A 16,873-nucleotide genomic window follows, 5' to 3' on the forward strand; every position below is an offset into this window, starting at 1 on the left:
ATTTGAATTCAGTATGGATTTTTATGTTAAAAGGTGCTCTATGTAAGTTCAGTTATCTGTATATACTAAGTACAGTCTAAAGTTACAAAATGTTTGACAGAGAAAAGTTGTCACCCAGTTTTCTGAAGTCTAGTCTACTGACCCAGATGTTTGAAATAACAAAAAGGAAGAAGTGTCTCATCTATGCTGCTTTTTAGAGTTTACATGTGCAAAGACAGTAAAGTATGGAAAAGGCATACATGACTACGGCAATTATAAGTTCTTTCTGACTCATCTTTAAATTTTAACCTTAACAGTTACATGTAGTGGAACTACAGGTAGTAAAGATCAGCTAAAAATTAAATACTGTCTTGAAGTACAAATTCCCATGAGTCCATCTACCTAGTAATGGGCTAGAAAATGAAAAGTGTAAAAAACTAGGTAATGATAACATTAGGGACTCATATCAAGCCTACCTTGAATTAAAAAAAAAATATATATATGGGGGGGGAAAAAATAGGTGCCTTCTAGAAACAGGAAAACAAACAATTCATTTATTTTGGTCTGATTTCCCCAAAAGCAAAAAAAAATATAGTAGTTTCTTTCTCTCTTAAACCTGTTCTTGACATTGAGACAGTGGGATAATAGTGAAATATCTTCCTAGTGTTGGATTTTAGATGTTGAATGAAATAAATATCCCTGCAAAAAAAAAGTTTGGGCTAGTTTTCCTGTGAACTTGCATTAAAACAAGGGTACAGAAACTTGCACCTCAGTTCATGGATCTTCAAGTCTTTAGACTGAATTTGCTCTTTGTTCCAGAGAAGCAGATTTTTAGATTGTAAGCATTGGCCACATATATGTTCAAAGGTAATCCTTTTCACTGAAGTAAAGGAACCATTTTACGTGGGTAAAGTAGCTTGTCAGCATAGTGACATTTTGTTCTTAAAAAAGGTAATGTAAAGAAGTAAAGCAGTGGTAATATGAGGAAGTTTCTGTAAGTACTGTGACTAAAGAAAGTTTGGTATGTAAGTCCTATCTTTTGTCTGCTCTACACCAATGGAGTCTAAGCAGTGTCTCCTCAAATGTACAGTACTACCTGCATCAAATGAATTGTTTGCTGTTGTGCATAGTTTTTAAAAATTAAGAGTTTATTTCAAGAGATTAATGCTTGAACTCAACAAAATGTGAGCACACACTGGCTCATGTCCAGCTTTTCATCCACAAGAGTCCCAAAGATTTTCTCTTCAGGGCTGCTCTCAGTGAGTTCACCTCCAAGCCTGTGCTTAAGTTGGAGATTGTCCTCACCCAGGTACAGGACCTTGCACTTGGACTTGCTGAGCTTCATGAGGTTCACACGGGCCAAGTTCTCAAGTTTTTCCAGGTCCCTCTGGATGGCATCCTGTCCTTCTGTTAAAATCTGTATCTGTTGTAAGACAGGGTAAGCAGTGCTTACCTTTTATTTGGAATTAATAAAATTACATGGAAATTAACTCAGTTACAGCTAGGAACTCACTGAAAATAGTCTAGTGAAGTGAAAAAGGAGCTATGTAATAAGGAACTTTTGATCTGAAATTTTAAATATGTATGCATTGTTTTTGAGAGTTTTATGAGTTTAGTTTTTATCCATTGGATTATTTTTTCTTGCTGTGTTCATATTTTATTGAGGAAGAGTGCTCCTACTTTCTATTGTGCAACAAAGCATGATACTGTATCTCAGTGCACTCAGAACTGTGATACAGTGTAAGCAGTGGTACAGTGAAATTTGCAGAGTGAATTTCAAATCTGACAATATTCACAACCTGGTTTGTTTATCAGTTACTATCATTAGAGATTCTTGGATGCCATGTAGTTTTTCTGAAGTTTTCCTTGCTCTGCTACATTTTTGCTACAGGTTTTTGGTGCATTAGCATCTGAACCATTTAAAGTGAGTGATGGCTTTTATGGCACTGGGGAGACCTTTATGTTCACTTTTTCTCCAGATTTTGAGGTAAGTAGTAATGACTTTGTATGCTTTTGCTTCTTTTCCTGCCACCCTCCCCAAGTGCATTATATTAAAATACTTAATAAATCTAATAGTTAATCTGAAAAATACTACAAGTTGGCCAAAAAAAGTCATCATACTAGTTTTTTCATGGAATCCTTAAGTGCACACTAAATCAGTAGTGTTTGCATGCTGAAGAATACACTTAACCCAACTCTTTAGTTAATACTGAAGATTTTTCTACTGTTTAAATTCTTCCACACGTCTGTCAGAAAATTCACAAACTACATCCTTTTTAGGGGCATATTTTCATGGTATTTTTCATTGTGTAGGAATTTTGGTGCTCAAAGATGACCTGGTTTGGAATGGTCTTATTTGAATTAGTTTAAAACCTCAGAGAATTTTTTCTGCAAGTATCTGTTTCCTGAATTTTCTGTGTCAACTTGTTAACTTCATTAAACTGGCCTCTAGCCACCCATAGTCTGTCTTTACTGATGTTTGGTTTTCCTTCTGCCCAAACTAAAAGTTCAGATATTTTTACTTGCTAGTCTGTTTTGTTTTTTTTTTCCCTAGGTTTTTAAATGGACAGGAGACAATATGTTCTTCATTAAAGGAGACATGGACTCTCTTGCTTTTGGTGGAGGAGGGTAAGTTACAATTAGAGTCTGTTAAAAGTGTTTGTCTGGACACCTTTGAAAAGGAAAATTTGCATTGACTTCAGTTTGGTAGCTCAGGACTCAACAGTTACCAGACAAGAAACTTTAGTATGTCAGGTGCTTAGCTTCTGATGTTGACAAAACTTAGACAGGAAGTTTGTCTTCAGCATAGCGTGGCATAAAGTTTCAGCCCTGCATGGTTATAATACCATCCATGGTTGACTTCCATGTGTGTCTTTCTGTATTCAGAGGAGATAGATATTACAATTGTGGAAGGATGTAAATGTGAGAATTGTGTAACTAGAAGAGGCCTGAATTGAAACTGAGCTATCCCAAAACATGCCAAGGTCTCCAGAAATCATACATTGTCTTGTCCTGTTGTTTCCCTCCCCATGCAGGTGCATAAGCTTCTGGAATGTTTTCCTTATTTGTTACCAGCATTCTTTTTAGATACAAAAGTGCTATTATGCCATCTTTTTAATAAAAATGGAAGAGGCTGAAAACCAAGGAGTTCTAGTTAGCTTTTTATTTCAGAATATCTGCAAAAGGGATATTTCCAAATTAATAATAAATAGTAAAAGAAAAATTAAATCTTTGTAGCATAAATTTATCAACAGCAATGAGGTACTTGTGTTAAAAACTTATTCTTTAATTCCTTCTTATTTCTGAATTTTGAAAGAAAAATACATTTATAAATTCAATGCTTACTCCCTCGGTCTTTTGCTTTAATATATTGTCTGTCTTGCAGAGGAGAGTTTGCTCTTTGGCTTGATGGTGATCTCTACCATGGAAGAAGTCATTCATGTAAAACATTTGGGAATCACACACTGTCTAAGCGAGAAGACTTCACTATTCAAGACATAGAAATATGGGCTTTTGAATAAGTATTTAACTATTTCTACAGGTTATTGTCCCAAACCTGACATGAATCAGTGCAGCTTAAAAATCCCTAGGAGCAATATAATGTATTTTACTTATCTGCTTTTTTTTCCTAATTTTTCCATGTGGCCATTAGTTATTATTTTTAAATAGATGTTTTTTCATGCTATCGTACCTGTAATATACTGCCATACTTTTTCTAAGCTATAGACTCTTTTACAAAATACTGACCTTGTGGACTAAAAATTAATGTTAGTTACTTTGAGCCTTGTGGCCTGCAAAATTTTCTTACCCATATTACAGTTGCCTCCCAGGTGTCCCACACACACCTTTCCTGCAATCCTGCTAGGGGGCTGCTTCATTGAATATAGCTTATTATTTTTGTATTCAGATTATGTCTATGAATGAAGTTGCCCTCTGTGAACCTCTAAGAAAGCTGCGTGTGGGTATTTGGCAGCAGCACTGCAGAGATTGGTCCAGACCAATGATGGGTTATTCAAGTGGTGCCACAAATGGATGAGAAGCTGAGCATTCCTTCTTAACACATCCCGGTACACACGTGGTGAAGTTAGAAGATATCCAAAGTCAACAGTGCCACTCGTCTTGTTTATTGTTCATGTGTAGAAAAAAGTCAGTTAATATGTGTTGTAGCTGCATGCTGATTGTATTTAAAGAGTGTTTTGCGCATGCTGTTAATGATCTGCAGGTTTGGGACAAATACTGACAATATTGAGCTATGTGGCAAAGACTTACAAAATAACAAGAGAATGTAAGAATATGGTAGTTCCAAAAAATTAAAAGGCTAAAGCAAGCAAAACTCAGTGAAAAAATTGTAGCTATAGTAGGGCATTAAAAGTACAGAAACAGATGCATCTTTCTTCAACATAAAGTGTCAGATATATACTGTTATACTGTTGTAGCCGTGTAGCACATCAGCTCCAAGAATATAGCTTATTCCTGTCCAAAGAAAAAAATACTTGTGATGTTTTTGAGTGGGTCTATGTTGTAAATTTACAATTAGCACCAGCTCTGATTAAAATGACATCATGTATCATAAGTAGACAATATTGTAATTCAGTAGACTCGTGGAATATGCAAACTTACTGTCATGTGACCTCAAAAAATAAATGACAGGCTAGAATACAGTTCCAGTAGCTCTTGTCCACTTTTGTAGAAAAATTGATAAGCCATTGTGGCAATAACAGCTCAAAAAACCTGTTTGTTTCAAAGCTTTTATTCTATGTTCTGCAAAAACAAAACAAAACAAAAAAGAACAAAAAAATTGCTGTTAAGTGTGACAGTGACTGACTTTGTGCTGAAATTTCAGCTATTTCAGACAAACATTGTATATTATCTTGTAAATTAATGTTTAAAGTAGTTTTGTTATTATAGAAAAGTGTTGATTGACGGGTTGCTTATAGCACTTTAAATTATTCTAGAAATGGAATAAAAGCCAAATGGGTTGGCTTACATAGATGTAGTTGTATATTATTTCAAAATATTTACATTTCTGGAAAGTTAAAAAAAAAAACTTATTTGAAGACAGCTTACTGCTATGGTAATGAGAAAGGGCAGACGTTTCATCTATAATATGCTAATGCTCAATATGAATAGAAAAACAGGGGCTTTGTTTCCTGTCTCTATGTATATCTCTTTATCCTTATTAGAACTTAGTACAGTGTGTAGAGTAAATGTTTACAAAATAAGGACCTGTAAATAAATTGAAATGGCTTTTCTCCCCTTTGGTCTTCCACAGCAGTATTATTGTCTTTGTGGAGTTACAACTGATTATTACAACAAAAAAAAATCCTGTAATGGATTTTAAGTACTATAAGCTCACAGTGATGTATAGCAAATAAATCTAAATATATGTAAAAATAAACTTGAGTTGGAGTTTATTTAGAAGGTGGAGTTTATGTAGAAGCACAAATGCTGTTTTCTGCTGTTCATGTAATAACTGAACACATAGGATGCATTTTCTCATCTTCCTTGGCATTTTTGGGGCTTTTTAAAGCCCAGTGAGAAGCAATGGGAAGGAAATACATTGTCTTAACCTTGTTGAAGAGGGAGAGGGGAAAACAAAAGTCTCAGTCTTGCTGACAAAACCATTAATTCAACTGCACAGTCTCTATCCTAAGCTCATATTGCAAATTAAGCATATTTTAGATTCTTACAGGCTGGTGTGAAAAATTTTATAAAGAATTATACTTTGCAGAATTAAATGAAAGCCCACAAAAATCTTCAGTAGCTGAATGTTTCCAAGTATTGGAGCAGTCTTGGAAAAGCAAATAGGAAGCAAAAAAGTGGAAATCAAGGATAGCATTTAGTAAGCAGTGCAGTAGCAGTCATGCTTGTAAAATATTAGTTAAGGAGTAGCAGGACATTTGATTTAAAGCATAAGTGACTGTGGCAACACTTAGTGAAGCAACTGGCTGTGTAAGGGATCTATAGAGAGCAGTGCATGTCTACTTATGAAAGAGCATGAATTTTATCACCAGATGTTTAGTTAATTTGTGTGCCACACATAAAAAATTGTATAGATGAGATCAAAGGCACTGTCTTACTGTCCCTCCTGCCTTCAATTCATTATGCCTTTTCTGCAGTAGAATTCCTTTCCATCTCCCCTGGCAAGGTGATTGCAAAGAGTTGGGGTTTGCTGTATGCTGAAGGCTTATGAGACCCATTATCTGGAGCATACAGTACTTGGATGGATTCACTGAGTAACTCGATGTTTTGTTTGGGTACCTGGGATCCAAACACGGGGTTCTTAAAGTATCATCTTTTGGCTCTAAATCCTATCTGTGAGTTACTGCTTTTGTGTAACCTGCAAAAAGGTCATAATTTATGACATATGGCTTGTGCTTACATCTTCCTGCTCACCTGTTTATATTGCACTGGAGTTATTTTTTTGTACAGGAATTAGAATGTCTGCATAGAACTTGCTCTTGGAAGATGAGTAAAAACACTGACTAGTCCTTCAACTTCAAATAAAAAAATAATAATGTTGTATTCTTCAGTATTTGAATCTTAAATCTCACTTTTATATTCTCCCTTCATAAAAGAACAGATGTCGTCAGGGTGTTTTACTGTTGTCTCTGCAGTTTGGAGCTCAGTTAAGGGAACAAACCTCTCCTCTTTCTCCACTTAAGAGTACATGCTACTGCAATGATACAGAGCTACACTGTGGTTCTGGAGCAGAGAGAGGAATTGTCCAGCCAAGGAAATGGTGTACACTTGGTGTAGTATGTGCAAACCAAAGTGGTCCTGCTGGCTATCTCACTGCAGAAGTGCCAGTGCCAGCTCTGCTTTCTGCTGTCCTGCTTACCTGACAAGCTTTGTAATTGTAGTTTGTTTTCTGTTGGGAAAGATGAAACAGGAAAACCTTATAAATATGATTGCCTGACAAAAGATTTTGGGAATATGAAAACTATAAGCGACATCGAAATGAAAGCCACCTTTGAGATACCAAGTCTTAGTTACTGAACAACTGGAAAACAATGGTATGGCTGACTGAAGGTAATCCCCTCTTGATTGAACAATACCCTCTGCTTGCAGGCAGGTCCAAGGGTCAGAGCAGACCCTACTAGCTCAGCAGAAGGGGTCCAAAGAGTAGTTTTTAGGAGTTAAGATGTAACACTCTATGGTAATATAAGAACTCTTATAGGCTGTATGTAAATGCTATAGGATTTGTATCTTGTATTAGATTGGTTAGTGACAATTAGAATATTCAGTACAGAAGATGATTTATTGTATTGTAACCAGGACTTCAGACACTTCTTTTTACTACATTCATGCTCTCTCTCTTACTACACTCTTACTATACACTCTTACTGTAGACTCTTACTATTCTCTCTTTGCTTACCCGCTTACTCTCTTGCTCTCTTGGGCCTGCTCAGAGCTGCCAGCTGCAGCTCTAAGCAGTGCCCCTGTACCCACGCCCTTTGCAATAAACCGCATGTTCCAAGACCCCCCGGACTACAGAGATCTCTCGTCACCACCCGTCTCCATCCGTCACCACCCGCACCGAGCGTCCCCAACCGAGCCCCCCTGCTCCTACAGTTTTCTGTTGTGATAATTACACTGCTAATAGTACACATGCTGTGGAATGCTAAACTGCTTTGTGCCCTGAGGTGTCAGCAGTGGCTTTAGTTGAGGTGTTGGGGTGGTGCAGTGTTGGACTAGGGCTTGCCAGTATTTGTTCTGTGATCAGTGATGATTGAACACATCCACGAATGTTATGCTCTTCACTACAGCAAATTTTATTTCAATAGCCTTCCCCTGTTTTAAAAATGGGCTGTGTTACTGAACCTTGGCTGCACAGAAGCATTTTTAAAGAAGGAATTATTGCTGTGGAGGAGGGAGCTGATTTCTGCTGGGTGGGATACATGTCCAGTGAACATCCACTCGCTTCAAGCCACTGCAGCAACTGTGGTAAGACTTTGAAAAATACAAAGGTGTAAACATCAAATTTGTTTCTTCTGATGCAAGTTCTATGCTGTCACTTAAGCTTGATAGCTGTGTTAGAATATGAAAAATGTATGTAAGTTCCTACAGAAAAAGAGACAAGTTTTTCACTACCAAGGATGTGCAAGAGCAACACAAGCCTCAGGCAGGAGAGTGTAGGAGTGCTGTTTCAAGTAAAACATTTTGGGGGTGAATACAGTGTTTAAGAAAATAATGTGCAACTGTAAGCTACCATGAGACTACCTGAGAGTTGCTCATTGTCTAAAAGGTTAAGGATTTTATTTTCAAATCAAGTCAGAACTAGGAAAGCAGGTCTTAAATAAAAATTTACAGAGACTGCTTTAATCAAGCAGGTTTTGACCTTTATCATCTCTTTGCTTAGAATCTTTAAATTTGGCAGAGTTTGTGCTAGTTTCACGGGAATGTAACACAGTATACTAGTAGAGTTAGGCTGGGTAATTAATGGAGTACTTTTGTTTGGTTGTTTTTTAATGAGTTCAGATGTATTTTCTCCTACTTTTCATGGATAAACTTGTCACACAGCTTTATGTGAATAAATGTTATAAAGCATATAACCTACATGAAATGCTTCCATACACCATAACTTATATCAATATTTAATATTTCTCTTCGACAAAAATGGTAAATTCAGAAATTAGAAGGCTTTGCATGATACTGCCTACACAAAGGTAAATAGTGGAGGGTAGTTATGTCGCGTGATTTTCTCATCCGATTGGAAATAAAATAGTTTGCGTGGAAGAATAGAAAAAGTTTAGGGTTTGGTTTATTTTGCATAGATTTTAACATTGAGATGACTGAATGGGAGGCTTACGTTATCTGCCGTGAGCTGTAGTTTGAAGAAGTATAGCAGTAATTACATTGTTACAGCTGCTGTTTCCTGTGGTAGGATGAGAATTCTCATGAGCAGAAATATGTAATTCACTTAATACTAACATGCCTTTAGTGGGTATTCTTTGCACAGGTTTTTTGTGTAAGGTCTGTTGCCATGTGCCCTGAAATCTTTTTCTGGTGCATTGGACAGAGAAGCCTTCACAGGAAATTTTTTAACAGCCTGTGAAAAGAAGAATGTGCTTACATTTTGAAGCAACTTACTGATATTTTAGTTCACAGAATATGTGCACGTATTTGTTTTCTAGTGTGTGGCAGAATAACCCAAGAAATAATTGAGGGTTTTATTTATAGTTCATGTATTCCTTTGACAACAAAATTTTGTCAAGACAATTTAGACAGCTTTAAAGGTCATTATATAAAGACATAATAAGCTAAGAATATGCAGATAAAAATTATATAAGTATTGCGCTAAGATAGAAGTTTTGTTGTTCAGCTTGAGTAGTCTAAGACATCTCAAGAAAACATTAAATGAGCTCCACTGCTTCCATCTTACAATTAATTTTTTCTTCCTTAGAGTCGCATAATATAACTATGCCTAAAATACTAATGATTTACATAGAATAGATGTAGTAGTCAGTTCTTGTATCACTAAGTTATAAAACATTTTGTTTATTTGTACATTGGAGCTTCAAACTGGAGTACCTGTACTCAAAAGAGCATTATTTGTTTTATCAGAGAGACAAGATGTTCATAGACCTTTACTTCTGTAAGAAGATATTTGCTCTTTCAGTTTGAAAGAATCTTAAGGGGGAGAAGACCACTTCCTTTTTCATTATTTGCCCAGGCATCTGCTCTGAAACAAACGGTTTTCTTGTGAACTACACACATTTTACCAGGAGAGCTATTTTTACAGCAGTAGAGAAATAGTGATCTCTCTAATCCTGTAAGCAGTGGAGACCTTACAGAGGTCTCAGAGTTGTGAATAATACAATTTTAAGTCCTAGAAATATTAGTTCATTAGCATTTAGTCCTCTTCAGCATCATCTGGACTGAAATACATTGTTTCAGTAGCATTGAAATGGCAAATGCTGTAAAGTTAGGTCAGTATTTCTGTGTAATGCGGAGCAACATTTTACTCAAAGTTATGAGCACTGTTTCTCTCTTTTCTCACAGAGATACATTTCAATGGAAGTTGATGATTTTAGTCAACTTTTTTGCTGTATACAAAAGTAAAGTACCTGGCTAGTTTTTATATGATACATATTATTTCTCCCTGTACTTAAAGGAACAGTATCTGCATAGATAATCAGATGCGACATTGCACAATGTTGCATAGAAGGTGTTTTTTAGGTAGCTATCTAATCAAAACTTTTTTATTCATTACATTCCAACCTCCATAAGTTTATGAAACTATCTAAAAAATTAGTTATATAAATACAATAAATATATAAAACCCCATTTATAAAAAGAAGGATTTTTACAAAATATGTAAGAGAAAGCTGAGTCAACAGTTGCCACAAGATAATACTGCAGTAGTAGTTGCATGTCCTGCTTGTAACATGAACCAATGTGGTATCCTTGATTCTGTATTAAAATAAGATCATTTTACTTGTATATAAATAAATTAATTAGGAAATGCATGCACAAGACCATTTTGGTGGTCAAAAACTTGGTCTGAGTCTATATTGTCATTCAGCTTCTGATCTGACATATTTCATATTCCTGATATGCCAGTTTAAATAGGCTGGGAATATCTTAATGTAAGAAGAAGTAGAAATTGGAAGTAATTTGTAGCTATTTATATTGCTATGGGCTTTTATCATCAGCTGCTTATATTCATATAGATTTTTCTCCTTATTTTTCATGTAGTAATTAACTTAATTGTCCTGCAAGCACTTTTGGTATAAAATGAAGTCCATTTGGATGCTTGGGTTATCATGCATTAGTTATAAAATATGTATTTCAAAAAATACTCTTTTCTATGTGGTGATCAGGGGAATCTTATATTCAATATATGTAAATGCTAGTGGCAAGGGAGAAGGCGAGAAAAGTTTTCCAAAAGTTGTTCTGGTTATAGCCTACTTATTTTAATAAAGTAATTATGACATTATCATCCCTTCCTTGCCATAACATTTCTCCCTCAAAGTCCACCAGCCCGTGTTTCCTGGCTCTCATCAGAATCCCAACAACCTTATCTGAAATACGAACATATCTGTCGAAGAGTTCCCCAAAAGTGACTTGGATCTTGCCGTCGGGCCGTGGCCTAGCCATGGATTCAATGATGAAGCACATGTCCCTGATCTCCCGGTGGATGTGCTCCTCAGCTCTCTTGGCTCTCTCAGCGGTTTTGGTTCCTTCCTTGGGATGGCCGTATCCTTCATCTCCTTTGTGCAGGCGCGTGGACATGGCCAGCTCACGGTCAAACTCCTCGCTGAAGGGGTTCAGCTTCTGCGTTATGATGTGCTGGTCGGCCCATTCCTGCCACCTGTCCTTGAGGCTGCGCACGGCGCTGCATTTCCTGCGCGCCTTGCTCCGCGCCTCCTCGCCCAGCCGGCTGGCGCTGAAAGACACAGAGCACACCTGAGCTTTGCAGCTCCTCGTTTCCTGCTGTTTATTGGTCTGCTGTAACTGGGTTACTGTGTTTTTTGAGACGAGCTGGAATCCACCAGGTGGCATGAGTTCACCATTTTTAAATTAGTTCTCTAGGGGCTGTTCCTCCACATTCAGTTTGCACTCAGAGGCAAGTTCCATGATCACAGCTTTATCCTGTCTACACTACCACCTTCCAGCCCCGATCTGAGCCTGTTTTAACAAACTTTTCCCCAGAATGACTTAATTCTGTAAGGGAGCAAAACAGTATGTTGCTGATAACCTGCACTTTCTGTACCTTTCCCGTTCCTGCCTGCCTGGCCAAGCCTGAAATGTGCCTGAGCTGAGGTTAGAGATGCTGATTGCTGTAAGTGTATGACCTGGCTGAAAACTAGAGGGTAGTGCCTAGAAAAATCTGTCCTCTGTAATAGATGTCAATGATTAAAGCAACAACAAAAAGCTAATCGAGTGCAGTAGCTCTGTCTATGCTTCTGCGTTTGAAGTATGGTTCTGAACAAATACTGAAGTCAAAAATTCACATTCCCATGGGTAGGGTAGAAGCCTTAAAGTGTCAAGGTCAAAGGATAAGGAAAGACCTTCAGAGATTTTTTTTTTTCTTTTTTTCTGTGTGTGTGTAATAGTTCTGGATGATTGCAGGCAGACGCTCTTTCCTCTCGTGGCCAATCCCACATGTTGTGGGGGAGCTATAGATAGTCTGAGCTAGTCTTTGTGCTGTCCACGTCCTGTCTGTGTGTACATACAGAACTCAGCTAGGGACTATGCTGTGTGGTGGCTGTGCCAAAGTAATTTGTTTTCTAGTATTTTTACTCCACAAAAGCTGCTCTGAGACCTCTCCAGCAATGTCAGTTGAATATTAACAGTAATGCTGGAGAATCAAGATACACTTAGAAAAACAGTACACAGGGCTGCAAAGTTGCAGAAAATTCTGTTCCCCTGCTGTTTGGACAGTCCTTTGTTTTCTACTAAGCTGGTTGAAATAGAGAATAGGAGTCATAGAGATGTCCCCAGTTCAGATCTGTGCACCAGAAAAATGCCAGTACTGGGCAGGGCTATGTTAGGGCAAGAATTGCAAACACTTTGTGCCAGGGATAGAAAAAGAACTGGGAGAGCTGCACTACTTTATTACCTGTGGAGCTGCCCTAAGATTGGCTTAGCTGTATTGAGAAACTGTGTTTAAAAAGCTCCAAAATACTCTTCCCTTTCAATCTGGTGAAAAACATCAAAAGAATTGAGCATACTGAGTTGCCAAGTAAGTGTACCTTTCTGTGGTGTGACACGGAGCATCCTGAGAGTAGGCAGTGTGTCTGTACCTGTGATTTTGTGTGTGTAAGTGATTTAACAGGTAGGTGTTGGCAGGAAAGCATTAAGATATACCAGTGGGGTAAAGCTACACAATTTGGTTTCCCAACAATAAACCAAGTGCTCCTTTATATAAGCTGTTGTCATACAGAGAAAGGGAAAGCTGTGATCCTTTGTCCCTTCACCTGAATTGTGCCTTCGTTGCCCAGAGGAGCTGTGGGCACAGGTTATGCAAAGGAATTCGTCTCCTGAAGCTTATGGCTATTCCAAAAGCCTCAGAAACCCTGTGCAGCACAGTCTGAACTCCAGCTGAAGCTCAGATTGCTTCACCAGCTCTTCATGGGGGAAGGTATCAGTTAAGGCAGGGGGGGAAAAAAATCCTAAGTGAATCAAAATTGCCTCAAAGAACTGATGCCAGCAGTTTCAGTGGAGTTGATGAGATATCATCATGGAAGGCTTATCCCTCAGCCACAGCCAGCTGCTCCCCCTTCTCTCCAGGGACTATGACCTCTGAGAAAGTCCCAGAGCTTCAGTTCCCCAGGTTGAGTGGAGAGAAGAGGGGGAGTGACACAGCAGAAGGCTGTGAAATCTTTGTTGTCTGCTTTAATTTAACAGTCTAGAATGTATTCCCTCCTTTTTCTACTGAAACTAATTTTCCTTTCTAGCAGAATATTATCACCTTCCTCATCCAAATATCTTCTTACTGGTTGAGAAAACCACCATCTTATCTATCCTTTTGCTTTTATCGTGCCTCATGTGGGCTTGAAAAAACCTACTTTTTTAATGCATCTTCTAATTTAACCATTTCTGGTGGCTGGAGTGCCATTTTTGCCATTGTTTAGCTTAATGGTAAGTTAACAATGTGAGTTGTGTACACATAGAAGCATTTTTTCATGTTTCTACTGCACCTACACAAAGGATTGTGCATCCAAAGTGAAGTTTTGAACTTTCATCCACTGTAAGAAGTGCTTTACATGTAACAATCAACTAAGTTAACCTGTTAACCAGAACAATCATCCTAAATGTGTTGTAGTTGCTAGATGCATTCTGACCTTCTAGGCAAATAATGTCCAGGTTGCATATTCACACTGATTCTGTCTGTAGGGGAAAGGTATGAATTCCTTTTAATGTTTGGAGTTTCATATTCCTTTGCTGCATGGCTTTTGCTCCTAAGCTGGAACAAAATAGTGTCTCTTATGCCAGTAGGAGTTAACAGGCCTTCTACCAAGGAAACAACCTCATTCCAGTAAGTGGTGCAGCTGGAAATAATGAAGGTGCTGATGTGAGGAAAACAAAATACTTGCACTGATGCTTTTTTCCTGGAACATAGAGAGGAAAATGGGAGATACTCTTTAATAACTGTGTACTTATGAAGTTTTTGAAGAAGATTAAACCACATTGAAAGGTTCGTAAAGGTAGCAGGCTGAAATATGATATTCATAAAATAATTTTTAAAAAGGAATAGTTAAATCCAGTCCTGATAGCAGCACTGTAAGTGCAGAAAATTATTTTTGTGTCCGATTTCAGTGGAAGAGAGAGCTCTAAGTAACACAGAAGGTGTTATTTCAATCATTTGGACCACAGTAAATATGGCTTATCAATCTTTTTTCTAGGTAGACATACAAAGGAAATGAAAGTTTAACAGAAGCTAGAAAGTTGGTCTTTTTCTACTGTAATATTTGAAACTGAGCAAATTGTTTTAATTGAAGTTGTTTACAGAAAAGTGCTGCAAATGTATCCTTTTTCCACTGTATATTTGGGATCTTTGGTTTGAGGTCCTAACTTCTGTGAAAGGATGGTGCACACAGTCCTTACCAAAAGCAGGTACCACAAACTTTCAAGCCCTAGGTTACTGGAGAGCTTTTTTCACTTGGGCTGTTAACCATTTTCTTCTTACAGGAGCTGACTGCTCAGCTGTACAGCAAAGCATCATTCTAATCCCATCTGAATAGTTAAAATAGCTCTGGGGGTGTGTGTTCAGCTAGCTGTGCTAAAAGGTGCTGTATGTTGAAATCCATAACTGTGTTAGTCATGGTCTAATGGTCATGGTAGTGCTCCTCAGTAGTGAGGTGTAAAACCAAAACAGGGGCCATGATACAGCCTGCCTGTCTGTCTGCAGAAAGATCACAAAGTCTGTTTTGGCATTTTCATCAGTTTTTCATCATTGGTGCTGATCCAGTTTTTCATTTCTGGAAAGGCAATTAAAATATGGTATGAACTTGGGGTCCAAGATACTGTGAAGGTTTCCTTTCTTTGAATTGGTGAATTCCAAATTTGTGGAGAGCTTCCAAAGAGAAGCAGTGAACCTAACTTTTGGTAAGAAGTACTTGGAAATAATTCCTGCAACATTAATTTGGGACACCCTCTGCAAATTGCTCCTGAGAATATTTACAATTTATACTAAGCAAAATAATGAATAAGTATTTGGAAATATTACTCGTCAAATATATTGATTTAGACAACATTTGATGAAATAAATGAATAGCTGAGGGCTCTAGGTGAGATAAAATTTGTGATTCTGAAATATGGACTGAAGTATTAAGAAGTAAGTAGTTATTTTGATGAACCAGTGTGAAAATTAAATATAATTAATATCTCCCAAATAGAACTTCCTGACTTTGTGTATTAGGTACATGGCACATAAAATCCTGGGCTGCAGTCTGATGATGTTGACTAACTTAAACACAAAGTGATAAGTGAAAGGTCTCCTGAATTTGGATTAATTTCTTCTGAGTCAAGAATAATAGTTTATCGTTGACCACTTCCTGCCATTTCCCCACCCATCTTCCTCATGGAAAGCTGTATCCCTCTACCATTTGTGTTGATGTAATGAAGATTCTTTACTTACAGAGATGGTACAGGCCGTTTAATCCTCACAGCCGTCACCTCCCGGTCACTGTCTTCCTGCTCGAGCTTGTCCTCTGCTTCCCCGTAGCCACTGTCCTGGGCATCCAGGCTGTCATCACGGCACTTAAGGAGCAGCTCTTCCTTGGCCACATCTTTGTCCTCTTCTTCCATCTTCTCCCAGCCCTTCGTCAGCTCTGATACCACGTTTGAACACTTTCTCCTTATGGTTGAAGGTAATTTGCTGCTAAGAATTTTGTCAATAGCACTTGATTCTTCTTTGAGTTTGGTCATCTCGGAGCTGCTGTTGTTGTTCTCGTATCTTTCACTGAGGAGGCTGACATCACCCCCTCGTTCATAGGCTTTGCTGACAACTGTTTTGGTCACCTCTTTGCTTTTAATGCTGAACATTTTGAGGGCTTCATCTGATTCCCTTGCTTTTTTTTCAGCATCTCTTATTGTCACTGATTTCTTTGCTAAGGATTTTTCATCATCTTTTTCTTGGTCCCTCTTGACAGATGGAATTTGCCATTTTTGAAAGGAACTTTCTTGTACAGGCTGAGCTGATGAGCTTTCTGCAGTGGGGACCCATCCAGAGGGCTCTTGCTCTTGCTTTATGTGGTGGTCAGATGCCCACTGCTGCCAACCTCGTGCCAAGCTGAAGACCTGGCTGGCCATTCGGATCTTGTGGACAGCCCTTTTCACAGGAGCAGTGCTCGGCTTTTCTTCAGGAGCCATGTTGCTGTCTGCTGCCATCCTGGCTTCTCCCCTTCTTATGCTCAGCACCTTCTGAATGGACTTCCTGAAGTGAATAATGCCCTCTGAAGAGGGCCACGCAGATTTAAATAGAAGCAGGAGCAGTTGATGCCTGTGGAAAATATGTGAAACGCTTCTCACAGAGATATAGTATCCTCACTGTTGCAGAGGTCTTTTTTTAAAACGTGGGGTTACATTTCATCACAGCAGATGAATGATGCATGACGTAAACAGCGTGACACAGACCTGCTCTGGAAATAGCGGGAAAGTAACAGGTCCTTTAGTCCCCCGCCCTAGGACTGCTGAATTCCCAGTTTGCTGGCAAGGGTCTTGTTCTTTTGCAAATGCTGCACTTGGGTTAGAGATCCTGATCGCAGGGACTGAAAATGCTAAATGTGGAGTGTTGTCAGTTGCTAACAACTTTGGCCACAGTGGACACGCCTTATCGTCACAAGAAAATAGTGGTCCTTGTCATGGAGTGTGAAGCCAGAAGCAAGTTATAACTGAGAAATGTTAGAGGTATTTCCTAAAAAGGTACTAGGTGACTTTTTCT

The 16,873-nt window shown here is 38.2% G+C and overlaps 2 protein-coding genes across 7 annotated transcripts in view; one reads left to right on the forward strand and one right to left on the reverse strand.

The window, feature by feature from the left end:
- Positions 1–6,853, forward strand: part of OXR1 (oxidation resistance 1) — a 275,058-nt gene extending 268,205 nt beyond the window's left edge. For all 5 annotated transcript variants that reach the window (XM_082291244.1, XM_082291243.1, XM_082291245.1 and 2 more), the window contains 3 exons: positions 1,871–1,966; positions 2,534–2,607; positions 3,365–6,853. In XM_082291244.1, coding sequence (XP_082147370.1) covers positions 1,871–1,966; positions 2,534–2,607; positions 3,365–3,500 — 306 coding nt within the window. In that variant the 3' untranslated portion in view covers positions 3,501–6,853. The remainder of the gene's footprint in view (positions 1–1,870; positions 1,967–2,533; positions 2,608–3,364) is intronic.
- Positions 6,854–7,730: 877 nt separating this feature from the next.
- On the reverse strand, positions 7,731–16,382 carry ABRA (actin binding Rho activating protein). Of its 2 annotated transcripts, XM_082298348.1 has the most exons (3): positions 15,569–16,382; positions 11,020–11,371; positions 7,731–7,932 (listed from the first exon to the last, which is right to left on the reverse strand). In XM_082298348.1, the coding sequence occupies exons 1-3, from the start codon at positions 16,318–16,320 to the stop codon at positions 7,837–7,839; spliced, it is 1,200 nt and encodes a 399-aa protein (XP_082154474.1). In that variant the 5' UTR covers positions 16,321–16,382; the 3' UTR covers positions 7,731–7,836. The 2 variants fall into 2 exon arrangements, with proteins under 2 accessions (XP_082154474.1, XP_082154473.1); XM_082298347.1 differs by having other exon boundaries at positions 7,731–11,371; positions 15,569–16,381.
- Positions 16,383–16,873: the final 491 nt, after the last annotated feature.

Source organism: Coloeus monedula (genome assembly GCF_965178545.1).
Source record: "Coloeus monedula genome assembly, chromosome: 1".
NCBI lineage: Eukaryota > Metazoa > Chordata > Aves > Passeriformes > Corvidae > Coloeus > Coloeus monedula.

Excerpts from the sequence above, each read along its gene's own strand:
- ABRA (XM_082298347.1), bottom strand. The coding sequence starts at position 16,320 with ATGGCAGCAGACAGCAACATGGCTCCTGAAGAAAAGCCGAGCACTGCT. Across the intron at positions 11,372-15,568 it reads AAACGGCCTGTACCATCTCT|CGCCAGCCGGCTGGGCGAGG; the intron begins GTAAGTAAAGAA and ends TGTGTCTTTCAG.